This window comes from Stigmatopora nigra, chromosome 2 (assembly GCF_051989575.1).
Source record: "Stigmatopora nigra isolate UIUO_SnigA chromosome 2, RoL_Snig_1.1, whole genome shotgun sequence".
Taxonomy (NCBI): Eukaryota; Metazoa; Chordata; class Actinopteri; order Syngnathiformes; family Syngnathidae; genus Stigmatopora; species Stigmatopora nigra.
In genome coordinates this window covers 1004159-1028518 of record NC_135509.1, presented here as the reverse complement: position 1 = coordinate 1028518, position 24360 = coordinate 1004159, and the positions used below count along the sequence as shown (strand labels likewise).

General features: G+C 43.3%; 4 protein-coding genes and 1 long non-coding RNA gene across 8 annotated transcripts; 2 read left to right on the top strand and 3 right to left on the bottom strand.

Moving 5' to 3' along the window:
* Positions 1-63: 63 nt before the first annotated feature.
* Positions 64-3593, bottom strand: LOC144189598 (DBH-like monooxygenase protein 2 homolog). 2 transcript variants are annotated; one of them, XM_077710773.1, is made up of 7 exons: positions 2887-3593; positions 2234-2334; positions 1725-1807; positions 1396-1618; positions 1087-1233; positions 530-661; positions 64-450 (listed from the first exon to the last, which is right to left on the bottom strand). In XM_077710773.1, the coding sequence occupies exons 4-7, from the start codon at positions 1582-1584 to the stop codon at positions 298-300; spliced, it is 621 nt and encodes a 206-aa protein (XP_077566899.1). In that variant the 5' UTR covers positions 1585-1618; positions 1725-1807; positions 2234-2334; positions 2887-3593; the 3' UTR covers positions 64-297. The 2 variants fall into 2 exon arrangements, with proteins under 2 accessions (XP_077566899.1, XP_077566898.1); XM_077710772.1 differs by lacking the exon at positions 1725-1807 and having other exon boundaries at positions 2233-2334.
* Positions 2820-8994, top strand: snx9b (sorting nexin 9b). The gene is made up of 19 exons (XM_077710779.1): positions 2820-3138; positions 3940-4026; positions 4179-4253; positions 4605-4724; positions 5358-5517; positions 5661-5696; positions 5925-6051; positions 6114-6198; positions 6264-6389; positions 6457-6574; positions 6764-6894; positions 6969-7072; positions 7135-7238; positions 7319-7396; positions 7499-7575; positions 7799-7888; positions 7961-8075; positions 8140-8231; positions 8300-8994. The coding sequence occupies exons 1-19, from the start codon at positions 3127-3129 to the stop codon at positions 8345-8347; spliced, it is 1785 nt and encodes a 594-aa protein (XP_077566905.1). The 5' UTR covers positions 2820-3126; the 3' UTR covers positions 8348-8994.
* Positions 3643-16146, bottom strand: LOC144189545 (angiopoietin-related protein 7). Of its 3 annotated transcripts, XM_077710768.1 has the most exons (14): positions 15882-16146; positions 14864-14937; positions 13138-13261; positions 12609-12675; positions 11862-11974; positions 11621-11788; positions 11346-11561; positions 10996-11115; positions 10803-10917; positions 10527-10664; positions 10219-10435; positions 9699-9903; positions 9438-9634; positions 3643-4404 (listed from the first exon to the last, which is right to left on the bottom strand). In XM_077710768.1, the coding sequence occupies exons 6-13, from the start codon at positions 11744-11746 to the stop codon at positions 9488-9490; spliced, it is 1284 nt and encodes a 427-aa protein (XP_077566894.1). In that variant the 5' UTR covers positions 11747-11788; positions 11862-11974; positions 12609-12675; positions 13138-13261; positions 14864-14937; positions 15882-16146; the 3' UTR covers positions 3643-4404; positions 9438-9487. The 3 variants fall into 3 exon arrangements, with proteins under 3 accessions (XP_077566894.1, XP_077566896.1, XP_077566895.1); XM_077710770.1 differs by lacking the exon at positions 12609-12675; XM_077710769.1 differs by lacking the exon at positions 14864-14937.
* kcnk2b (potassium channel, subfamily K, member 2b) lies at positions 15866-24066 on the top strand. Its single transcript, XM_077710766.1, has 7 exons — positions 15866-16203; positions 17148-17467; positions 17819-17936; positions 18682-18842; positions 19189-19384; positions 19737-19879; positions 21958-24066. Coding segments are annotated over exons 1-7 (1290 nt in total). The 5' UTR covers positions 15866-16202; the 3' UTR covers positions 22309-24066.
* LOC144189707 (uncharacterized) lies at positions 17134-21577 on the bottom strand. Its single transcript, XR_013324963.1, has 8 exons — positions 21436-21577; positions 21316-21362; positions 19760-19949; positions 19209-19372; positions 18660-18819; positions 18053-18147; positions 17783-17948; positions 17134-17449 (listed from the first exon to the last, which is right to left on the bottom strand). It is a non-coding gene; the product is annotated as an uncharacterized LOC144189707 (long non-coding RNA).
* Positions 24067-24360: the final 294 nt, after the last annotated feature.

Here is a 24360-nt window from a genome sequence, read left to right as displayed (position 1 = left end):
GATTATAGAATCACTCATGCCCAAAATACTCTCATATTTTCAGTTATATAACTGGGAGACTAATTATCTTTAAGAATTTTAATATATTTATCAAACCTGGATGATATAAACAAGTATGAATCAGAAGTGCAGTTATTATTGTGAGTGAATTGATAACAAAACAATGATTGAAAATACACAATGATAACATACTACAGTTAAATGAATATTCTAACACTAGATATGATTGTGTTTTACTTGTGAGTGAATAAAGATACTACCGAAAGCTCACGTATAAATTACGCAAGAGTGTGTTTTTCAGTAAAGAGCCACCCAGAAGAACACAAGCAGAATTAATGCTTGATTCCAATTACAAAATGGGCACTTGGCTGCCGCATTGGCCGTATGATTACATCCGTGACTTGACATTCCCATCATACCACCGTTGTGGCCGTCTCTGTAGGACTGATTCTGAGAAAAATCAATATGTATTGGGGTTATAAAAAGAAAAAAATACTATCTAAAATATTCAAAATTAGAAAAATCTTACAGTTTCCAAGATGGCCATAGAATAATCTCCATTACTCGCCAGTAGGTTGAGTTGTTTTCCGCCAACCAGACTGTAGTGGAAGCCAATCTGATCCGTGAGTCCATAAGCATATATCACATAAATGGGTTTGGCCTAGAAAATTAATAACAACATGTGATTATACATAAAAACATTCCACAGAATAAAAAAACTAGTGAATTGCATGGGAGCTTTCTTTCCAAAAAACGTGTTGAATTACATTGAAAAGAAAACACAATCGGTGTCGCTATGGCAGTCGTTTGTATGGGACGTTTCGAATGAACTTTATTTTAAGAAAGCATTGAGGGGAGCGTAACAGGAGAACACACAGAAACTAAGATTACGTGAAATTTGAGATTTAAAACAAGTATGATTACATGCTCAACACAATAGATCGAAAGCAAGTTTGAAGCTCCATGCCATGGAAAAAAATAAACAAACATGCATACAATGTGCAGCATAAAATAGACTAGTCTTTATTTTTCAATAGGATGAAGATGTGCAAATTATATTGAATGGAAATGGCAAGTCAGACTTACAAGAATTGGGATGTCCTGTTCATCACATGTCTCCAAATCCCTGGAAAAGGTCATGTGAGTTTGCCCATCGCTCTCATTTAGCGATAGCAACCTGTAGCTCTGCTGCCGATCCTCTGTGGGGTAGGTGTTCTCCGCCGAATAATAATCCTACAAAATAGTGGTTAGAAATCAGAATTTCATTAAAAAATAATAAAAAAATGGGTAGAACAAGTGGTAGAAATCTGCATTTTTTTAGGTATTAACATTGGTGTCCAATCAATTTGAATCTGTACTGTACTCATTTTAGTATAGAAATGTGTAGGGACTCACTTTAAAGTAGTCTCCATCAGGTCCAACTCCCGCCATGACCAGGTCAGCCCCCGTCATGTCCCCGGTGTGACTCAAACCAAATCCGATCCATCCGGTGGTGTTGACGATGAATTTGATGGTGATGTCCCCCCGCGTGCTATTCACCCCCCATTTGATGCAGACCGAGTGATTGCTGTCCAAGTAGTCCATGAAGGGGAGGTTGGGATCCGCCGTTTGGGCCGTCCTGTAAGACCACAAAAGACATTGAAGGAGAAGGAAAGACAACATGACGTCTGGTTGAATCTGTAGGATTTTTTGACTGAGACCGAATGTGCGTTTTTTGGACACACCTGCAGGGAGACGACACCCCCTGCCAACATCGTCATAATCCAACGCTGGGTGAAATATGAGAAGGTGCTGAACAGGGATTATCCTTGGAAGGTGGACAAAAATCAGTTTTTTTTGCTTCTTTGTGGGCCAGATTGTCAGATTAAATATGTTTTAAGACATGGCACCGGCAAATGAGATTCAAAATGAAAGATTTGGACAGAGTGGGACTGTTTCAATCTTGCAATCAATCGCACTGATGCATACCCATCAGTAGATGGCAGCACCACACTGAGCGAAATGTTCTATTGCTTGCTGATGACTAAAAAGTTGAAATAAGTTTGTCATTAGCATTTTAAAACAGGATTACATATCATTACATCAGAGAGATTTGATGACTAATCTGACTTGCAGGTAAAGTTTCACTACTACTTATTTCCAAATAGAACATGTTTCCAATTTATATATCTCAGACACGTTAATAAAGTTGTTTATAAACCAAACTGTTTGCAAATATACAAGTATACTTACCGAGTGAAGAGTGGTTTACATCTTCTGGAGTAGAGTCCATAAATTTTCACCGACGCAAGATGGCCACTCGTTATTTACATGCCCAACTCCTTTGCTAGAAACCTAACGGGTTTATTAAAATTCAACAATTATACAAACAAAGTAGAGCTCAGTGTTATCAAAAATGCTCAAACGTCACAAATAGAGCATAAGAACAAACAAAGAAAAAAAGAAACAATTGAATCCTACTTTAACATAATGAATAGGGCTCGCATTGACTTGTAATGTATCTTGCATCCACAAGGCGGCGACAACAACAAGCAAAATCTCCTTTGACATTTGAAATCGCTACTCATTATGAATAAAAAACAATTTGATATTAGACTAAATTATTGTTGAGTACAGGTTATAATCGCGATTTATATTTGTATTTTAGTTTAGTTTGACTTTAAAAAGTATATATTCTGGCATTAAAGAAGAATGGAAGACTTTTACGCACAAAAAGTTGACATGTTAACAATATATACATTTAAAAATGCATGTTATTTTTTTTGTTTAAATAAAGGATGGTGGTGGAATCCGTATCGGATCGAGTCCACCTTTCCGGTTTCCCCTCGGCGGGTCTGGGTCACTCCCTCCCCGCTTTCCAGCATACACACACACACACATACACACATTTCTGGGCGGATCCGAACCAACGTCGATCTCTTCACAAGAAAAAAAAGACTTGTAAAAACTCGTAAACGCGTGTTATCGACGTTTACGTCGAAAATCGCCGCGATTACTTCCCTGAATAGCGAAAGGCTGCGGAAGGAAAATGTCCAGCTGAGTGTCGGAAAAGCCTCTGAAACGAGACGCCAAGGGCCTGCTTTTTTCTTGTTTTTCTTTTTGTAATGATTAATAAATGTTTCGACCATGGCGATGACGGTAAGTTGAGCAAGCTTTATGTGGTGCTTGATCGGATATTTGAAGCTACGTCGTATATTCCCGTTCGAAAAGACAAGAGCGTATTTCTCGTTAGCCTTAACTTGGAAAGTCAAAGTTATCAAAGATCAAAGACGTTATGATTATGAATTTAAAAAGTGGGGAAGATCTAACGATATAAGAACCAAGTAGTAAATGACGCGAGTATTTCGTAGTACATGGAAAAATGTATCTCATTAAGAAGTCTTGTGACATTTTGCTACCTTTCAAGTGCGGGTCACTGGCTACTCCTGATGCATGCTGGGAAATGGAGTTTTTCTGAAAAGCTGATGTTTGGCTAGCAGTATTTGACATTCAAGGAATTGACTAATAATTAACTGTAAAGAGGAAACAGAACGTTATTTAATCAAAAATATTCCTTTTTTAATGAAAGCACTGTTGTTTTTACACTATAATAACCTAATATGACAAGAAATGACAGTAACTGCCTATAAAAAATATCCAAAGTGATCTTCAAGAGCTAATTTGAATTGCAAGATCATTTTTTAATGTGTTTTGGATGATTAAATGCATGCAAAAAAGATTAAATCACATGTTGACTTTGCAAGATAGGCAAACTAAAATGTTAGTCACGTGACCCCGTTGCTTGTTTTTGGTTGCCACCGCTATCAGGGTAACAACCAGGAACTAGTTTGGCCTGTTTTTGTGTCGGCGTGTGTCACGCGTGTGGAGATATATGTTAATGTCGTCGTGCCGCCTACACGGAAAAGCCGACAAGTGCGCTTTTGTGCGTTTTGTGCTCAGGCAAAGGTTTTATACGACTTCACTGCGGAGCCCGGAAACAACGAGCTGACGGTGAAAGAAGGCGAGACCCTCAATGTCACCAATCAGGTGAGAATGTTCGTTCGCCGGGAGTTCAAAGGTCGCTTGGCTGTGTTTGTCGGATTTTTTTTTGCAGTCACTTTTGCAGCCTTTTCTAGGAACAGAATCGGCTAAGAAAGATTTTTAAATCTAGTGATCTGAGCGTCCAATTTGTGTGGCAGCACATCGGCGGAGGATGGATTGAAGCACGGAACTCCAGAGGGGAAATCGGCCTGGTACCCGAAGACTACATCGAGGTACGGGTCATGTGTTCTTGTTTAAAAAAAGACAAAAAAAGTCCCAGCTGCCTGAAAAAATCAAACAGCAACAGGATGCACCTCTTTGACAATTGCGCTGATTCCGTCCGTCCGTCTTCTTTGCCCGCCTCTTTTGTGCTAATCTGATTTCCTGTGGACAGAAAAAAAGAATGTTTAGAGTCAAGGTTAACTCCAGATAGACATATCTAACATTTTGTCTATTTTTAGGCCTTGTTTGACTCCTAGAAGTTGAAAAGTTTGGGCAATTATTGTTGTGCTAGCATAGCTACATTTTAACACTTTGATGAATACAATGCTATAAATAATTGGAATAATTTCCCCCTCTCGCAGCTCAACGAGTCGCCCATCCCAACCGCCACATCAACAGCACCGCCCGCCGCCCCTGCCCCCGCCATCGCCAATGCCGACCTGTCCTTCTTCGACTCCTTAGCCCCCGCCCACCAAAATCAGGTAACGCATCCCCGGCTAGAAATGGAGAAGTGAGAACCCTATTGGGTCACGCCGCTTGCCTCGTACGTGCGTTAGCGCCATTTTTAGCCGTACTGGCAGGAAACCGGCTATAGCGGGAAGTTGGGAGGAAGCGAGTGGCGTGCTGTGTCAGTAAAAAATGTCGACAGAGAAAGCGCAAGAGTTCCCTTCACTTTAAAAAAAAATTTCCCCCACAACACACTAAGCTGGCGACTAGTGATGATGTCACCTTCTCTCCCTCCCATCAAGGTGGACGCCAGGGGCTCTAGCCCCCTGCCCGACACCCCCGATACCCCAGTTTCCCCCTACCTATCGTCCCCTGATGAGGTAACCGCCACTAGGGGCGGTATAGAGCCGCATTTTGCCCCTATGGGTTGCCGCATGAATTACACTAACTTGAATTTAGCACTAAAACTACAGAATTAGCTTCAAGTGCTAACTAGCATTTTGTGAAGAAAAATAACATTGGCTTTCATGCTTAAGTTATTTAAAAATAGTCACGGCGGTGGAGATATTAGCAAGGAGTATGAATGATGACGCATGCTGAGATGAATTAGCGACATTAGCATGTAAACAAACATCATAACAGGTCAATTTTTTGGGGGTCTTTTCTAGGCCAATGGCAACGATCCCTGGTCCACGTGGAACGCGGAACCCTCGGCGGGCGCCGCCAATAACTGGCCGTCCAATCCGGAGGGGACACAGACCGGCAAGGCCCAAGGGGACGCGTGGGGCGGGGCCTCCCACGGACACCCTCAGGCCTACCAGGGTCCAGGTAAAAAAGAAAAACCCAAATATTACAAATATTCTACAAATATTTTCTTAAATTTTTAGCAATTTCTTCTTACCTCAATTCTGCATTTCTCTATGAATTTTTGAAATATGAATTTCCCAACTCTTTCTCTTTCTTTTCTTAAGACCTCTACCCTTATCCTTACCTTAGGGACTACACAGGTATCTGATGTATGTGTTTATGCACGGTGTGGTCCTATGGAAAAATATTAAAACATATGTGAGCTGCAATGTTAACCAAGTACAAGTTTCAGGTTGGATTAGAAAACTAATTCCGCTTTTTGCTTTGTTTCTGTGCTACTCACCACCAAAAACATCGCAATGCTAACTTCCAAAACATGTATTTTTTATGCCAAAACATCGACCAATTTCTTTTTTTTTGTCTAACAGGAGCGGAAGACGACGAATGGGACGACGAGTGGGACGACAAGTCCACCGTCGGCGGCTACGGCGAGGTGGAAGCCGGAGATGGCGGCGCCATGCAGAGGGGCGGCACCCACGCCTCCATGAAACTCAAGTGAGGATTCCAAACACGGTCCCATCGCTTGTTCTACCCGGCAACAACTTTTTGGTTTTCAGGTTTCCCGGCTTCTCCAAGTCCGGCCCCGAGTTGTACCTCCTCTCCAAGCAGACGACCAAGTCCAAGGACAAGCTACCCATCTACGTAAGTTCCTATTCTCGCTTTCACGGCCGCCATTTTAACCCTGACAAAACCTACACATTTCTCAGATGGGCGAGGTAGGTCCAGTCTGGCTTTACCCCGAATCGCAGCTGGACTGCGTGGTGGCCGACCCCAAGAAAGGCTCCAAACTGTACGGTCTCAAGAGCTACATCGAGTACCAGATCATGCCCAACGTAAGAAGCTAGCTTAGCCTCGGTTAGCCACGGCTACTTGTAAACATGCACTTTGTTTGGTCTGCAGACCACCAACCGACCGGTGAACCACCGCTACAAGCACTTCGATTGGCTCTACGAGAGGCTCCTGGATAAATTCGGTTCGGCCATTCCCATCCCGTCCCTGCCGGACAAGCAGGTAACAGGTGAGTGGTGTCAAAGTGGCGGCCCGGGGGCCAAATGTGGTCCGCCACATCATTTTGTGCAGTCCGAAAAAGTCAATCATGATTGGCGACTTTCTGTTTTAGGATCAAATCTAGTTCTTTTAATCCATTTATAAAAAGATAAAAACATCTAAATATTATGTCTAAAATGTTCTGACATCCTTTTTTTAGGGCGTTTTGAAGAAGAGTTTATCAAAATGCGAATGGAGCGTCTGCAAGGATGGATGAGCCGGATGTGCCGGCACCCCGTGGTGGCTAACAGCGAAGTTTTTCAGCTCTTCCTAACGTACAAAGACGAAAAGGCAAGTTATTTTTAGTTAAGCGCTAACATGTAAGGCTAACGCTAAAGTTAGCGTTTTTTCTTGAAATAATGCAGGACTGGAAAACAGGGAAGAGAAAAGCAGAAAAAGACGAAACGGTGGGAGTGATGATCTTCACTACGGTAGAACCCGAAGCTCCGGATTTGGACCCCATCGAAGTGTAAGTCGAAAAAATGTACAAAACTGTCCACGCTCGCCATTTTAAACGTTTTTTTTGCACAGCGAGCAGAAATGCGAGCACTTTAGCAGGTTTACCAAAGCTATGGACGACGGCGTCAAAGAAATCTTGACGGTGGGACACGAGCACTGGAAACGCTGCACGGGCCGTAAGTATGACGACGCCACCTGCTGTTAGCGACTTTTTGGAGAAAAAAAATACATTCAACGTGAAATATTTCTTATCTAGCTCTACCAAAAGAATACCAGCGAATCGGGAAAGCCTTCCAGAACCTATCGTCGGTGTTTACCAGTAGCGGCTACCAAGGTATTAGCGCAAAGCTAACTTCCGTGACCACAGGAATGCATTATGCTATTGCTATTACTACTGTGCCAAGAAATAAAACAATTTTTATTTATTTTTTGGTAGGTGAAGCGACGCTAACGGACGCCATGACGGCCGCGGGGAAGACCTACGAGGAGATAGCCCAGTTGGTGGCGGAGCAGGTTGGTTCTTATTGGGGGACAAGAGTGTTAAAATGTAATGGCATTTTCCCAGTTGACCAAATATGGTCATGCTTCCAGTTTGACTTTGGAGCTAATCCAGATGGACACTTGTAGTCACATTTGTTTACTTGTAGCTTTTCAACATAAATCCTCCCACTCATTTAAGCGCGCTTATATAATCTTGACATTTTTCAAATGCCACGTTTATGTGTCTTTTATCCAGCCCAAAAAGGATCTCCACTTCCTCATGGAGACCAACAACGAGTACAAAGGTTTACTGGGATGCTTCCCAGACACTATCGGCGTCCACAAAGTATGAAAGCCCATTCAATTTTTAGTCTAGCGACGCCATTTTAATTTTAAAACTGTCTTTTTTGTATATCAGGCCGCCATCGACAAAGTGAAGGAAGGCGACAAGTTGGTGGCGGCCAGTAAGATCAGCCCTCAGGAAAAGGTCACCATGGCCAAGCGAGTCAGCACTATGTCGTACTCTTTGCAAGGTAGACCAAAGAAGGACGCCATTTTGTGCTATTTTGCTGACCCTTTCTATTTGAAATCCCTCAGCCGAGATGAACCACTTCCATAGCAACCGTATCTACGACTACAACAGGGTCATGCAGCTCTACCTGGAAGAACAAGTCAAGTTTTACGAGACGGTAAAGACACTTTAAACGCGGCAACTGTGACCACCGACCGCCATTTTGTGTTTCTTTCTCTTTGGCAGATTGCTGCAAAGCTGAGACAAGCTCACGGTCAGTTCACCACTATGTGAGCCAAAATGGCCGACGCCTACCCACCCTTCTTTTAACGTCCACGGGGAGGGTGACGGGAACAAAACGCGCAAAACTGCAGTTTACATCACCGAAGACATGAAGACGTCACTTTCAAGCTCATTAGAAAAAAATGTCACAATTTAGCAAAGTTACGCTAGCAAAAAAAAAAGAAGTGCCTTTCCTTTAAGAATGTTTGTGCATTCCTGACTTCCTGGTCCGTGGACAGGAAGCTCCGCCCCCTTCCTGGCCTACTCACGTGCCTTGCTCGGTTTAAAAGGACACAAAAAAAAGTTTCAATCCGTTTCCATTTCTGCTTTTGTCGACGTTTACATTTCAAAAATTTGGACGTTCATGGCGCTCGACGAGCTAAAACGAGACAAATTAATTCCCGCTGCCTTTGATGTGATTCTGCTGTTTTTTATATGAAGGCTGTTGAATATGTCATAATTTTTTTTTTTGCTTTTTGCTCGCAATCAATCTTTTTTTTTGTCCGTTTCTCTTTACGATTCGAGTTCATGTACAAATCCATATTTAATAAGCACGATTCTCTCACGACCGCGTGGCTTTTATCCGTGTACGCGTGCCTACTGAAGTGTCTGGCGAGTGTACATGATGCATATAAATAAATATTACACTATTCAAAGAGGTTTTGGGCCTATTTTTCAAGGGGGAAAGAATGAAGGGTTGGCCATCTTTATACGACAACAATCCTTGTTTTTGTTCGCAGCGACTCCGGCGCCCCAGCGGGAAAAGCCTCAAAGAGGGGGTTTGTCTTTGGGAAATGGCAAAGAAGACTGAAAGAAGTCTTTTTAGCCCCGCGGGATCATTAGTTTTAGCTGAAAACCAAAAAACGCGTGATTTTTATCCTATCTACATTAAATGTATTAATAAGTAGGAGGGAAAATGTACTTATATTTTAATCTCTCTTGTCCAACCAATTGGTAATTTATTGCAAAATTCTGATCCTATAAAAGTGTAATTCCAATGAAAAAAATCCCTTTTTCAATATAAGGTTGCAAAGAAATAAGCCTTTTATTCAATGAATACATTTTGTCACCCAACGTTGAAAAATGTCCAAAAATGTCCTACCTGAATGGATTTAGTAGCTCCTCCCCATTGTTGCCACGGCAACAAGTGGCTCACGGCGACGGCCGATTCCCAAAGCCGCGCGGCCGTATCATCATGCTGACTTTCTTCAGCGAGTAAAAGTCGGAATTCCTCCAAGAGTGCCAAACGATGCCGTCGGGGCCCAGGTGACCTTTGCCCTTTGCCGCATAGTGGCCTCCCTGGAGGGACGACTTAGGTCAACAACGCCCGGTAAGGGATCGGGCCTGAATACCCGGCACTCACCCCATAGTAGACGCCGTTGAGGTTGGCGTAGAAACACTGTCCGTACCACCAGCCACCGTGGGAGATTTCGGCGCAGATGTCGCCGCTGTCCGGCGTGCTGAAGGCGCGTTTGTCGTGGTACCAGCCGAAAGAATCCCGGGCGCTGCTGCTGCCGCCGCCGAAGCCCGACACGTGGAGACGGTAGCGGTGCTCCTCATCTTCTACGCTGCAAGAAAATTTCAATTTCAATTTTCTGGGGGGCGGAGCCTATCACCCTGGACCCCAGAACTGTGAGGCCGACTCCTCATCCAATAGTCTGTCGTTTTCCAAAAATTAGTAAACATGACTTAATTGGAATCGATTTAGGCCTTTGTTCTCCATTTTTTTACTCTAAAGTATGTTTGTTGGTGGTGTAAATAAAGAAATTTGGTGGGTGGAACTTTTCATACATTAGGTACAGTTGTATTTGACTGCCAAGGCCATCCCCACGCACACTGGCAGAAATATATCCTACCATCCATCCTTCCACGCAGCCACCCACCTAAAGTGCTGATAGAGCGCATGCTTGTGTCTTCCACTCCAATCCTCCAGATCGATGCGGAGGCTGTAGCCCCCTCGGCCACTCAACTGGTGGATGTGATCGTTTCCCAGCCAAAACTCCGTGCGCAGGTCGCCAAAGCCGGCACGGTACTCCCGCCAGTTCCGGTCGAAGCTCACAGAACCGTCCAGCCGCCTCTGGATCACCGTCCAACCGCCACCTGCACTCCAAAAAACAAAACACAAACAAAAATAATTAGCAAATGGAGGCCCTGATCCAAAATGGCGTCTAAATTCTCATCTGAAACTCGCCATCGACGTCCATGTTGCAGTAGACCTCCACGGGCACGCCGGCAAACGACGGCACCACGGTGTAGAGGCCGGACCTCCTGACGCCGTTGCGGTAAATGGAGGCGCAGTCGATGGGGCAATTCCTGGCGCCCAGGTGATCTGAACAAGGGGGCAAACAAGGCTTCAGCGCTCTCCAGTGGATAGCCTAGCTAGTTAGTATTTACCAATACATAAGTGACGTCCACACTTGTTCAGATTTAGCATTTTTGCTAGCTTAATGTGACGGTCCGCTAGTACCTGGGCGCCGGGCCTGCTGGGTGCTCATCAGGGGGTTCGGACGGGCGGGGTCGGCGGGACACCCCGGGCTGTTCTTCACCTGCTCCACCAATGAGGTGAGGTTGCGCACTTGGTTCTAAAAACAAGAGAGGTGGGGTTACGTTTTGCCCAATTCCGCTCCAATATTAAAAATAAATGATGGCAACTATTTGACCTGCAGGTTGAGGACGAGCGTCCCTTGTAGATGTAGCCGGTTGTTAGCATGGGCGTAGCGCTCCTCCATCTGGTGAAAACGGCGCTCCACGCCACTGCTGGAATTGCTTCTGTCGTCACGCTTTTTTGGGAAGAAAACAAAAAGACAAAATAGTCTTTTAGATGATGTGGATGAAGACAAGACGCGGGCGGTCCACGTGTCCTCTCATTGGCTTGCGGGATCATGTCGCACGAGGCCACACGTGGCGGACAAGGAGGCTAATCCCGTTAAGTTAGCAAGGTCAAGGTGGCGTCAGCACGCACTTCAAGTCAGTGTTTGGGACACAAGAACAAGGCACAATTTTCTCCTACCTGCATCTCCAAGACTCGGATTCGATGGCGGTGGTTCCTCAGCTCCTCCCGAAGCTCCGAGACCGTCTCCTCCAACGCCGCCAGCTGCCGTTTGCGCTCCTGGTTCTCCCGCAGCCAGTAGGAAACCTCGTCCGTGCAGCGGAACATGTCGGGGCAGCGCCGCTCGTCCAGCTGCGGTAGCGAGGCGGCCAAGTGGCACATGCCGTCCTCCGTCACCTGGGAAAAAATGACAACCAGAAGCTAAAAAAGACAAAAGAATGGCGACCACCGCTTACCTGACTGCTGTATTCGCCACACTGGGGTCCCCCGCCGATGCGCCGCGTGACGTTGGGCTCGTCCGCCGTCACCCCGGAGAGGACCACCAGGAGGGCCCACACGGGGACGGCGGGGGGCCGCGTCATGGCCGCTTAGCGACGGCGCCCCGGAGAGGACGTGGAGGCAGCCTAAAGGTGAAAAAAGAAGAAAAAAAAATCATATTTTTAATAGAGAATTAGTGTAAAATGTACGTCTACTGACCTGTTGGAAAGTGGCCCTTGCGGCCCATCCCGGGCGAGGGTTTCTTTCCATGGCGCAGCTGGGCTTTTGTTTGCCGTCTCGCTTTCTACGGACATCCGAGACCCATAATCCACCTGTAAGAGGATTCGCAAAGAGATGAGGAGGGGGTTGAAAGCGGGCCCGGGCCACAAAACAGGGACAACAGGGGAAATAGAAATATTTCATAAATTGGTTGCTTTCAAGTGTGTATTGTAAAAATTGAAAAAAAAAATAAACAAAAGTGACTTGAGTTATGGAGATGAATCATGGATTCTTGTCAATTGTGCCTAGCACGCACGCTAATCCTGCTCTCAGGTCCAAAGGTCCCCGGGGGTGACGTGTATCTGGAGTGGGCGTACGAGGGGTGTTTATCCAATTATGAGGCCAATCTGTCACTTCCGCTTTTGGCTCGAACCGACACAAAATAAACTTCCTCCCCCGCTCGCCACAAAGAACGCGGCCAAGGACGTCATTTTTTAAATCATTTTTTCATTTTAAAAAGCATTTAGTAAAATCTAAAAATATATTCTAAAAAAAAGCTAAAATAAACATAGTTTTAGACATACAAAAAACAGAATATTCAGGGGGTTTAATCCAGTTCTTTTAATCCATTTATAAAAAAAAATATTTATATAAATATATAATTGAGTTGACGTTATTGGCCCGCGAACCAACAACGTGATATATAGCTTGAGCCATGAATAAACAACCACAAGAAGGCGCTATTACCCAACTTAACAGGATAGCGTTGTTTTCTTCACCTTTCAAAGCCAATGACGGCGATAGACGTCCAATCCTACAAAAAGAAAACATATATTTTTTGTCAATTTCTCTCATCCATACACAAGCATTAGCGCCAATCGATTCCACGCGACCAATCCATGTTACCGAAACATCCGCAGCGTGAGATTGTTGTTTTTCTTTCCCTTTTTTTTTCTTCCCGCGGTCATTAAATGTTTCATGAACGTGTCTCAGCCTTGACGTCAAACATTCGCCGCTTTTGTCCGCGCTGGGCCGACTTATTATTTAAAGCGTTCGCTTACATCACAACACGGCGACCATTTATTTTTAATTGATGTCAAAAAAGGTCATTACATTGGAAATTTAACATTTTACAGTCAAAAACGATTTCTAGAATCAGATTAAGAGAGATAAGCCAAAGAGATTTGAAGATAAAAACGATGTATGTGTAATTTAGAGTGCCTTGTCGTTGGGAGCTAGCGTGCGCGCAGGGGTTATAACTTTTTAACAACCTCACCGTGTAGTGCATGATGGGTAACGCCCCCCTCGGAGTTTCGTTTGGAGCCAGCCAGCGAGATGCTCTTCGCTTTTCCCCTCGTCTTCACCCCTCGGTGTCCGCGCCGGTCCGTCGCCATGGTAACCTGGGACACGTCACAGCCACATGCAATACAGTTAGATTTATGCTTTGGAAATGAGACAACGCCATTTCATGTGGGGACATTTTAGATATAATATTTTGATTTTTTTTAATAAATGGATTAAAAGCCTTGAATATTCTGTTTTTTATAAATCTAAAACAATGTTTATTTGAGCTTTTTTGGTATATATTTTTAGATTTTACAAAATTATTTTCGAACTAAAAAAAACAGAAAAAAAATATTAAAAAATGACAATTGTTGTTTTAAAAGGGGGAAAATCAGGAAATTTAATTACTCTTCATTTGAATATGATCCTAAAATAGAAAGTCACCACTCATCATTTACTTTCTCGGGCCAGATTTGGCCCCCGGGCCGCCACTTTGACACCTGTGGTTTAGCAGGTGTCTGGCAAAGCTGCTAACGAGGCCTCCACTTTCTGTAGCGATCTAATTAAAACAAAAAAAAAAAGAAAGAGATTGCGATGACTCACACGCGGGGCTTCCGACGTAAATCCCCACCTATCAGCAGTCGGCGTTGTTTGTAAACTAGCGGAGGAGCGCCCACGGAACATAAGCTCCGACTCTAATCCTTTTTCTGACTGTCATTTTATGACCAAAACGGGCCCCAATCTGCGCCGGGGGTCACGTGATCGTATTTACGACGGCGAGACGGTGGCGGCGACGCTTTGGATTTACGACTTTAGCTAATGGCTCACCTCCGGCGTTGGGGCGAAAACAGACATTTATGGGACTCGTGTCTTCTTTGTTTACGAGCTAAATTCAAGTATTTGCATGTATCCGGTTGCTGAGCTAGTTGAGTGGCGCTAACTCTCTTTGGAGGATAAAGAATATGACCGGTAGGCGTAATGAAATCAATATTCCCAAACGTAATTAGGATTCCTGGTTGACGAGAAAGGAAGGATTAATTGGATTGGTCGCCTGCGAGCACGCAAAGAAACTTCTCTCACCAGGTTCTCGATTGGGTTTATTTCTTTTTTTGGTCCTGATATTTTATCATTTAAAAACATGATTACATTTGACAGCTAATAGCGTTTTCCTGTCTATTTTGATATCGATAAAAAACTTTAAAGAAAATCGGATTAAGGCTAAAACGCATTGTTGACATTTGCAATGGTTTCCATGGGAATATTATAAGCGATTTGGATCAAAATGGACGCAATATTCATATCTGAAGCTAGCGTTTAATGGTAAACGCATTTAAGCGCTTTAAATATCCACTAAATGTCACGCAATCTTTTGTATCCGCCATTTATATTACTGCTATACTGCCTTCTTTTTTATCCTCCCATATCAATACACATAAGACATTTTAGAAGTGCATCTTAATCCGCGCCAACACGTCGTCATGGCGCTCAATTTGGAGAGCCGGACAGGGTGGTTATCAATCATGTACTGGGCCGTGATTTACGCCACGTTTGTTTGTTTTTTTTCTCTGAGGGAAAGAGTGGATTGTCCGGATGAAACTAACGTTTCCGGCGGCGGCGAGAAGAGAGAAACGACGCAATTCACTGGCGGAGATTGAGCTCCCAGACGCCTATCGATTGGCGCACATCGCCGCCATTTGGGAATACAAGGGCTAGCTTACCGCCATTGGGGAACGTTTCCTGGAAATGAAGAAAAATGTTTCCTGGAATCAAACGCCATTTTAATCCGAGTTATCTGAAAGAATGAGGAAATAATTTTAGACAGTTTAGACGAGCTTTCAAATTATAAGCAAAGCCACATGTATTTTAATTTTCTCAACGACGCGGTGTTGGCGTTGCACAATTAAAAATGTAACAAATGGGTTTAGGAGATCCAAGTGAGGTTAAATTGTAAAATGGCAAAATTAAAATGCTATTACAAGAGAAATATTTTGAAATAAAGCTCACGAATACGACTTTTTAATGTAAAAATTTGGATTTGGATACGTTGAAACTCACTGATTGCATTTTAGCAAAGCCATGCATTTTTTAGCATTTGACGTCTTCAAATATTTACAAAAAGACGCGAGTGGCTTTTATGAAAACGATTCTTTTCTTTCTCGTCGGCCTTCCCCAGCCAGCGAACGCATCTTAGCAACGATAAATGCTTGGGGGTGGCGTTTAGCGGGACGACAGCGGAGAGGACAAACGCACCATTACCAGAGCGAAGGGATACGCTTATGGTCCACGCTGATTGGACAGATACTGAAATGACATTTAACCAATCAACACTCAAAAAAAAATGCATTAAGCGAAGACAGTTGGTCTTACGGAAAAATGGACGCACTCTATTAGGAGTCAAATGATACGAGAAAAAAATTGTCATGTCTTTTTCCATATAGAAGGAATGTTGGAGTTTACATAATTCATTCTAACTTTACTGTAGTATTGTTTATTCTACTTTGATTAGGAAAATTAGTTATTTTTTTAAACAATTTAGTCACGCCCCCGCCACTGTTCTCTCTTCCCACTGAAATACGTCGAGTTTACACATACTAAAATTAGCATATTTTCCTCGTATTTCTCCATAACGTCGTTTAAATGGATGTATTTCTCTCCCCCTTTCTCTCCCCATCCTCTCTCTCTCTCTCCCTCTCCCACTCTCTCTCTTTCTCTCTCGAGCGAAGCACGCACACTAACCTTTCATTTCGGCGTCTCGCCGACACCCGGATGGATCGGACGGAGGGGGTCCTCCTCCCCCCCGGGTGCGTCTAGCGGGCGAGGAGAGCGACCGCCATGTCCTTCGCGTCCCGCCGGGATTTTCCTCGCGCCGAAAGGGGCCGTGCGGAGAGCGCCCACGTCCGTGGCGTGAGGTGAAAATCGTCAAGCGCTCCGTCGAGGAAGAGGAGGCTGGCGCCGGCGCCCCCGGCGGCGCCAGCCGTGGCGGGGGAAGGCCGGCGGCTCTCGCTCGGAGAGGAGATCGCTCTAGGAGGGAAAAAAGTGGAGAGGAGATGGTAGAGAAGTAAGTGGCAGGAATTGGTTCTTGGTCGAGATGCAATCATTTGTTGTTGTTGTTGTTTTTTTTCTGATTGGAAAACAAGGGAATTGTGGGAGTTTTTTATTTTATTTTTTATTTTTCCCCATAGGCAAAACAATGACAGTGAAATGCGGCAATTGGTTGCTTACAGTAAAAAAAATATATATATATATATATATATGTTTGTTATTTTTTCAACACTGTATTTATATTTATTTTATGTATTGGAGACACTAAAAATATTTGTATTTTCAGATCATTTTTCTGACTTTTTGGGTATTCAAATTGATTTTTTTGTATTAGAAGAATAGTATTATAATATATTATTTAATTAGATTTTTTATTCTTATTGGGTTATGTGAAGGATTTAATGGAGTTTTTGTAGTTTTAAAAAATATATTTTTTCTATATTTTTTTAAATAAGTCACATTTCTAATCAGGGTTGGTGAATTAATATCATTTTAATAGCATTACTAGTATTATTAGTAGTACTACGAGTATTGTATATTGCTATAATTTGCTCTTTATTTGACACCTTATCAAGAAAATTATTAAATATGTCCTTTTCACATGAATATTTTGTTATTGGAATAATTGCCATACTAAATAGTGCAACTTTTCTTTTCTGTTTACTTTTAAAAAAATGATAAGGCCCATTAAGTGGTTACGCAACTGGAGGCGAACACAGTTGGCAGCTAAAAAAAAAATCTTTTTTAATATTCATATTTTAATATTTAATGAACTTCCTCTCCCATGTAATGGCAAAAGACTATTGCAAGTTAATAATTGGCAAGACAATAGCACTCTTATATAGTTCTATATATAGGTTTTTTTTTTTTTCCCTGGTGGGCTCTCCTGTCGCTAGGCAGAATTGACGAGAATCGATGATTAATCTCCATTACCTGTTAAACGACGTCATCCTTCCGCAGTGGCCGCGCCGGACCTCCTGGACCCCAAATCGGCCGCCCACAACTGCAAGCCCCGCCTCTCCTTCTCGGCCAATCCGGTGGTGCTGACGTGCGCCGAGGAAGAGGAGCGTGAGTTTGCCCGCGCCACCGTCATGCGCTGGAAGACCGTGTCGGCCATCTTCTTCCTGGTGGTGGTCTACCTGGTCATGGGCGCCACCGTCTTTCGGGCGCTGGAGCAGCCTCACGAGAGCTCGCAGAAACTGGCCATCTTGGCCGAGAAGCTCGACTTCCTGGCCGTGCACGCTTGCGTCAATTCGTCCGAGCTGGAGGATTTGGTCAAGGTAAGAAAAGAAGAAAAAGGGGAGGGGCTTATTTTTTTCAATGGACAAAAATCGAGCCATACCGTCAATTCAGTCAACTTTTTTTTAGCAACAAATACGGGTAAAATTAGGCATAACGTACGTCCACTCTTGGTACTTTTAATTGGTCATAGCAGTGAAGAAATGGAAAATACATGTGTTTTTTGAAGTATTTTACATTGTATTTTCACTGGCGTGACTACTTTAGAGCGCCTCGTCTGCTGTGCTCTTAATTAGCTCCGCTCTAAAAGTTTTCGTCATCTGCGGCGCAATCGTCATGAGAATGTCCGCACTCACCTTTTGCTTCTCTTTCCCCGCCACGGCCGCCATCAGCAAGTGGTTTCCGCCATCCGGGCCGGCGTGAACCCATCGGGGAATTCGTCCAACCAGATGAGCCTGTGGGACTTAGGCTCCTCCTTCTTCTTCGCCGGAACCGTCATCACCACCATCGGTGAGCGCGACCCTAAACGTGGCGACGGACGGGTAGTCACGATGTCATTTGACGGAGTAATTTGGCGTGAAATTGCCGCGGCGTCCGAAAAGAGACGCTAGGCTACGTGAGCGTACCTTTGATGCAGCCACGGTTATTTTCTTGTCACACTTTTCTTCATCTGACACCTGCAGGAGCTCACAAATCCATAAATTGGCAGCTCCTCTCGCGCCTTTAAATGAGAGTAGCGCGTATGCTCATTGGGTTTTGAGGCACGGCATTCATCACGCTGTCCCGTGTGGTCTAGCGAGCAGAGCCATAAAATCATTCATAATTCGAAATGTTCTTCCTTGAGAGCCATCGGAAAAAACTTGAAGACTAAATACATGAAAATGGGAACCTTTTTTAGTCATTTCACCACTTTTAACATAAAAAAAAAAGTGTTTGAATTGATGCAAAAACGTAAAATTTCACAATGCAAAGAGCTTGGTCACATTTCCACTCCCCCAAAGTGTCCACTAAAAGCCAATTTCCTGTTTTGAGCCGTCATCCGACAAGCATCGCTCACAGCATTTCCCGCAGTTAGCGTCAGTCCCGTCCCCGAAGTCGTTATGAACGGCCCTCGGGTCGTGGCGAGTGCATTAAAATGCCACTCGCGTCATTAGCGGCGCTTAAACAAGACACGGAATGTGCTCGGAGCGGTGACGCTAGTTTGAAAAATACTAATGAAGTATGAAGTTGTACCTGTCTATCTTTTCTTTCCCAGGGTTCGGTAACATCTCCCCTCACACGGAAGGCGGGCGGATATTCTGCATCATCTACGCGCTGATGGGGATCCCCCTTTTCGGCTTCCTCTTGGCTGGAGTGGGCGATCAGCTGGGCACCATTTTTGGCAAGGGCATCGCTAAAGTGGAGAAAATGATTGTGGTCAGTTTTTAAAATTAACTTTCAATATCATCTGTAAAGGTACTTATATAAATTCTATCTTGGAAAATGCCTTCGATTTGAGGTGATTTTTATGACGACGGCACGGTGGTAAAGTGGTTGGCGGGGGCGGCCTGACGGTTGTGAGGTCCTGGGTTCGATTCCCAGTTGGGTCCTAACTGTGTGGGATTTGCGTGGGAATTTTTTTCTGGGTACTTGTACTTACTGCTGACCCCAAAACAAGCAAGCTAGGCTAATTGTAGGCTACATTGTAACCAAAATGACCTTAGCCTGAGGACATTTGCTGTCAAGATAAACAGTTTTAATACTAAAATATATTTTTTCTCAGAAATGGAAAGTAAGCCAAACCAAGATCCGCGTCATCTCCACGCTGCTCTTCATCCTCTTCGGCTGCCTGATCTTCGTGGCGCTGCCGGCCGTCATCTTTAAGCACATCGAGGGTTGGAGTGCGTTGGAGTCCATCTACTTTGTGGTCATCACGCTCACCACCATCGGCTTTGGGGACTTTGTCGCTGGGGAAAAAGGTAAAAACAGTTATTTTTGCCCAAATATTTCAACTTTTTTTCATTTTTACAAAGACAACAGGAGACAGATGGCATCTTTTTGTCACAATTGGGGGGTTGGGACAACCGTCACTTAAAGTGCGTGACTGCGTCACCCCTCGCGGGCCTAATGATTATGTATCAACGTCTGTGCTGGGATTTATTAAAACCTCCCACTAAGGCCTCCAGACGAGCTTTTATCGAGCGAACGTCGCCGCGTGACGCTCAGCTCGTTATCGAAGCCCATTTTCTAGGAGTGCCATTTCCTCAATTAACTGCCGCATTTCACACGAGAACGGGAAAAAATATTCAACTGTGATTTTGTCACTGGCAGGTGGTTCCGACAGTCCAGAGTACCTCAAGTACTACAAGCCGGTGGTGTGGTTCTGGATCCTGGTGGGTCTGGCGTACTTTGCCGCCGTACTGAGTATGATTGGCGACTGGTTTCGCGTCATTTCCAAGAAGACCAAAGAAGAGGTAGGACAACTGCTTATCCTCACGAGGGTCGCAGGGGGTGCTGGAGCTTATTCCGGCCCGCAATCATTCACTAGAAAAAAAAGGTTGCATACAATTAGCCTAGAATGCATTTTTCATTCATCGACAATTATTTTGGTAGTTAATTTTATTGTTAAAAGACTTTACTAGCATAAAAAAAGTATTTTAAGCATAAACATTCTCTTTTTATTAGTATTAACTATTTATTTTCTCGTTTTCTATTTAGTTTTCTAATATTTATTCCCTTTTCCACATCTAGCATACATAGTTTTTTTAATCTACATAAATAGGAGAACAGAAGAAAATGTCTGTTATCCTCCATTTTGTGAAGCGAGACAGCACATTTCCATCTCAAATCTAAACCTCAACAAGTACAACGGTAAATAAATTGACATACAGCCAAACGGACGAGTGGACTCATCTCTCAAAAACCTTAGCCGGCCGGCGCACAATAACATTACAATTCATCACGGCTCACAACAGCCTCATCCATTATTTACGGGCCGGTCCGTATATCGCCAGCGCATCTGAACCCGTCCTGTCCATTAAAGATTCCTTGTCTGAATCTACGTGCTGTAGCTCTAGCCTTTGGGGAACGGCTTGTTTTCCCAATTAGCGGCTACGGCGCTCTGCCGAGAATTCCCAGCTCGCCAAGTCGGCCAGAGTGAGAACGAAGCGGTACGAGCAGGAATTCAAGCGTGCGGGAGACGTACGTTTGGGCAGAAAATGGGCTCCGGCGTAAAGCCAAGGCGCTTCAGAACGTTGTAAATAAATAAAAAGGCAGCCCACCGAGGGCCCAGATCGATGCCAACGAATGTGTCAAACGCGGCGAAGGGTACGCGGTTATTCCACGATGCATTAACAACTGTGAGGGTTTAAAATCAACCACCGTGGGTGAAAAATATGCATGTTAACTAACATATACTGAATTTAAATGACTTTGACACGAGCAACGACAGATAACCAGACATTGGGCAATTATATCATCGATTTAAATTATCTGTAGACTTCCTGACCCCGCATTTGACCCCAAAAATGTTTTTAATCAAAATTTCCCATTGTGTAATAATACATGAATGTAAAATTTACATTATAACCTGCTTTAAACCGCAGCTAGCTAACACATTGAACCTATGAGCATTTTAAACAAACAATATGAATAATGTAGCATGTCAAAAGTAAGCAGGTTGACTTTAAAAAGCGGCATATTTAGCATTTGTTTGATAGAGTAGCAATTAGCCTCTCACGGCTAGCTTAGTGCTACTCACTAATTAGCGTGATATTTACACAAGAACGATAGCACTACAGTAATATTTGACACTTCTAGAACTTCGACAGTTGTTTTATGAATTACGAAACAGTGCATAGTTTAGCTAATTGACATATTAAAGTAATATTTTGCATTGAGGTTTGCTTACCTGAGCTTAACATGACGACCGCAGCTCTTCATGTCAAATTCTTTATCCTAACAAGTAAAATAAATAGTTAAACGTCGATAGAAATGGGATAATTGTTGTTTTCAAATAAATGTTTCTTACCAAAAGTTGTCTCTGCGAACGTCGAATATCGCAGGTGTTTTCAAAACAGAAAATGAATTGCCATAATTACTGTGTCCACCAGAGGGCAAAGCATTTCCCATACATCAATAAAGTTATATACATTAAATTCAAAACAAAGCATTTAAAGCAGCAAATGTCAAATGTGAAGCTTTTTCTTAGCTGAATTCCTCAATTCATCGTCACAACATAACATTATAAAACGTTTTAATTACTTTTAAAACACTGTATGAAAGAAAATTAAGATGTCTTATGATATCTTAACAAAACAGAACTAAGTATCAAAGTGCATAAGATAATTACAATAGAAGTGTTTACAAAGTGACTAGACGTCCAATCCACTTGAACAGGAGGAGCTGGCGCTGATGTGTGACAATCCACCTCATCGCAAAGACCTGTTTTGTATGAAAAAAATACATTAACACATAAAATGGCATAAAAATAATTTTTAAAAGATGTGTCAATGGCGGGCGGCGAACTAACCTACTGGATCTGTTGTCGCAGGTGGGCGAATTCCGCGCCCACGCCGCCGAGTGGACGGCCAACGTGTCCGCCGAGTTCAAGGAGACCCGGCGGCGCCTGAGCGTGGACATCTACGACCGCTTCCAGCGCGCCGCATCCATCAAGCGCAAACTATCGTCGGAGCTGGGCATCGGAGCCTCGGCCAATCCCGAAATGACCCCGGGAAAGCGGACCCTGTCGGCCAATCTGGGGGACGACCTGGAGGCCTACTCTAACTTGACCCTGTCGCTCACGCCGGCCTCGCTGAGGCGAAACGGGAGTCTCTTCCTCAACGGGCTGAGTCCGGATTTTGCCGACAGGATGGAAGTGGCGGTGGTGGAAAACACCAAATGAGTTCCACATCCATCATGGCTGCCGTCGATGGGTTCTCATAAGAATTTAATGGACCCAATTTTCCAAAATGGTTCAAAAATCCTCAACTGACAGCCATTTTGAGTGAGCCTGCGTGGGTTTTTTTCCGGGTACTCCGGTTTCCCCCCACATTCCAAAGAGGACATTCTAAATTGCCCATACCTATGATTGGTTGTGTCTCCTCATGCTTAGCGATTGGCTGTCCACCAATTCAGGTCCTGAAAGTCAACTGGGATAGGCTCCAGCACCCCCTGCGACCCTAATGAGGATAAAACAGATCAGAAAATGTATGAATGACCATAAAACCAACTTTTCAGAACATTCAAGTCTTTTAGTGGCGCCTTATAGTGCGGAAAATCTATTAGATTTAAAACAAGCAAACGTCCGAATAAATTACTCGAAACAAATTCAATGAAATATTGATTCGGAGTGCCTAAACCACTAAATTCTGATGAGAACACACTCAAAAGGAGCCTGTGGAAAGAAAAAAGACTATGAAATGCATGATGCAAAATAAATAAAAACCCCACGCATCCATAAATCCAGAATTATGCCAGAATTGTCAAGTATGGGTTTCCTACACAAGGTCCAAAACATCTGCATCAGATATAAAAGCGGATCTCTACACATCACCCCAACCAAGAAAGGAATGTTTTCTCCCCCTTATTTTTTTTTGACATCACCACGCGTTTCCGTGTGTTTGTGTTCAGTTTGCCCCCGCGCTCACCAGAAGATGAATGTTGACGTTTTTTTATATATATATAAACATGAATATATTCCTAGATGAGTGACAGGCGGCGCTTTACCCCGAGGAATCGCCCACGTGTGCCTTACTGGAAAGCCCACAAGTCATCATGCATGAAAGACTAGAGTAGAAAAGCCATGTATGTGTGTGTGTGAGAGTGAGTCTTGATGTTTTATTTTATTTATTTATTTATTTTACACGATCCGCACTTTCATTTGTTACCACTATGTCAAGAATTCAGAGAATATTCTATTTGAAATGAAACGTGTTTTTGCAGTTTTCCAAAATTGGCAAAATGTGCTCATTTGGAGCCGCTATTTTTATTTTTTGGTAAATTGAAAGCGACAAATGTGTCGTATTTTTAGATCCTGATATTTTGGGATAAGTGATGAAAAAGAATCAGAACATGGGTTGTTTTGACAAGAATCCACCATTTTGGAAACGCATTTTCTGCCAAAAAATGACATTAACACTTGTATATTTTGAAATAAGGCTCTAGAAAATGTAATGAATGGTTTCTAACTTATTAAAAAATGACAAAAAGCGGGTCACAAACCACAAATGATGCATTCACAACACTTCCTTCCCAATTTCCATTTTTCTGTGTAAGATTGTACGAGGCGTTCAAGTGTCTTACACTTTGATGTGCTGTCGGGAGAAAATGTCATGGTGACTTCTGAAATGGACAAAAATATTGAAGCCCACGGCAAGAGACGTTTTGCTAACTCCTGATTTTTCTCAAGTGTTGCATGCACGTTTTAAATGTTAACCAACTGTGCTTGTGTGTGTCCGTCCGGGAGCATCATCCGCACTTTTCGAGCGTTTTAAATAAAACGTTTTATATGCAAAACACTTTTTGTTTTTCGACTTTGTATGGCGGCAACACATTTACAAGGTGAGAAGTGCTTACACTTACACACAAAGAGCCAGTGTGATTTCGCAAGTGTGTGTTTTTGTGCCCGTGTGGCATATTTACGCAACACCGAATGGCCTAAATATGTCGTTGCGTTTTAAATTTACCTGCGTGCACATTCGGGGCTAAAAAAGAAAACTTGGTCTTTGTATTTTTGGGGGTTTTAGCTTGGAGCAAAAAGTTGAAGTTTCAAAAATAGTACCGAATAGTATACATCGCTGTATTTCTTATTAAATTGGAATAAAATGTGACATTTAAAAGTGTTTTTCAGGGCATAAATGATCTCCTGAGAAAACAAAAATGCTAATCAATGTGTTAGCAATTACAGGATGTCAATAGACAAACATAATGTAAGTCTGTTCAAACATGATTGCCA

What these genes read in the sequence shown, in the direction of transcription:
- LOC144189598 (XM_077710772.1), bottom strand. Translation starts at nt 1,584, where the DNA reads ATGGACTACTTGGACAGCAATCACTCGGTCTGCATCAAATGGGGGGTG. An exon ending in CTGATGGAGACTACTTTAAA is followed by an intron (nt 1,234 to 1,395) that starts GTGAGTCCCTAC and finishes ACTATTTTGTAG; the next exon opens with GATTATTATTCGGCGGAGAA. An exon ending in AACAGGACATCCCAATTCTT is followed by an intron (nt 662 to 1,086) that starts GTAAGTCTGACT and finishes TTAATTTTCTAG; the next exon opens with GCCAAACCCATTTATGTGAT.
- LOC144189545 (XM_077710768.1), bottom strand. Translation starts at nt 11,746, where the DNA reads ATGACGCGGCCCCCCGCCGTCCCCGTGTGGGCCCTCCTGGTGGTCCTC. An exon ending in CGCTCGTCCTCAACCTGCAG is followed by an intron (nt 10,918 to 10,995) that starts GTCAAATAGTTG and finishes TCTTGTTTTTAG; the next exon opens with AACCAAGTGCGCAACCTCAC. An exon ending in TCAACGGCGTCTACTATGGG is followed by an intron (nt 9,635 to 9,698) that starts GTGAGTGCCGGG and finishes TCGTCCCTCCAG; the next exon opens with GGAGGCCACTATGCGGCAAA.
- snx9b (XM_077710779.1), top strand. An exon ending in CACGCCTCCATGAAACTCAA is followed by an intron (nt 6,052 to 6,113) that starts GTGAGGATTCCA and finishes TTTGGTTTTCAG; the next exon opens with GTTTCCCGGCTTCTCCAAGT. An exon ending in TACCAGTAGCGGCTACCAAG is followed by an intron (nt 7,397 to 7,498) that starts GTATTAGCGCAA and finishes ATTTTTTGGTAG; the next exon opens with GTGAAGCGACGCTAACGGAC.
- kcnk2b (XM_077710766.1), top strand. An exon ending in CTTTGTCGCTGGGGAAAAAG is followed by an intron (nt 19,385 to 19,736) that starts GTAAAAACAGTT and finishes TGTCACTGGCAG; the next exon opens with GTGGTTCCGACAGTCCAGAG. An exon ending in CCAAGAAGACCAAAGAAGAG is followed by an intron (nt 19,880 to 21,957) that starts GTAGGACAACTG and finishes CTGTTGTCGCAG; the next exon opens with GTGGGCGAATTCCGCGCCCA.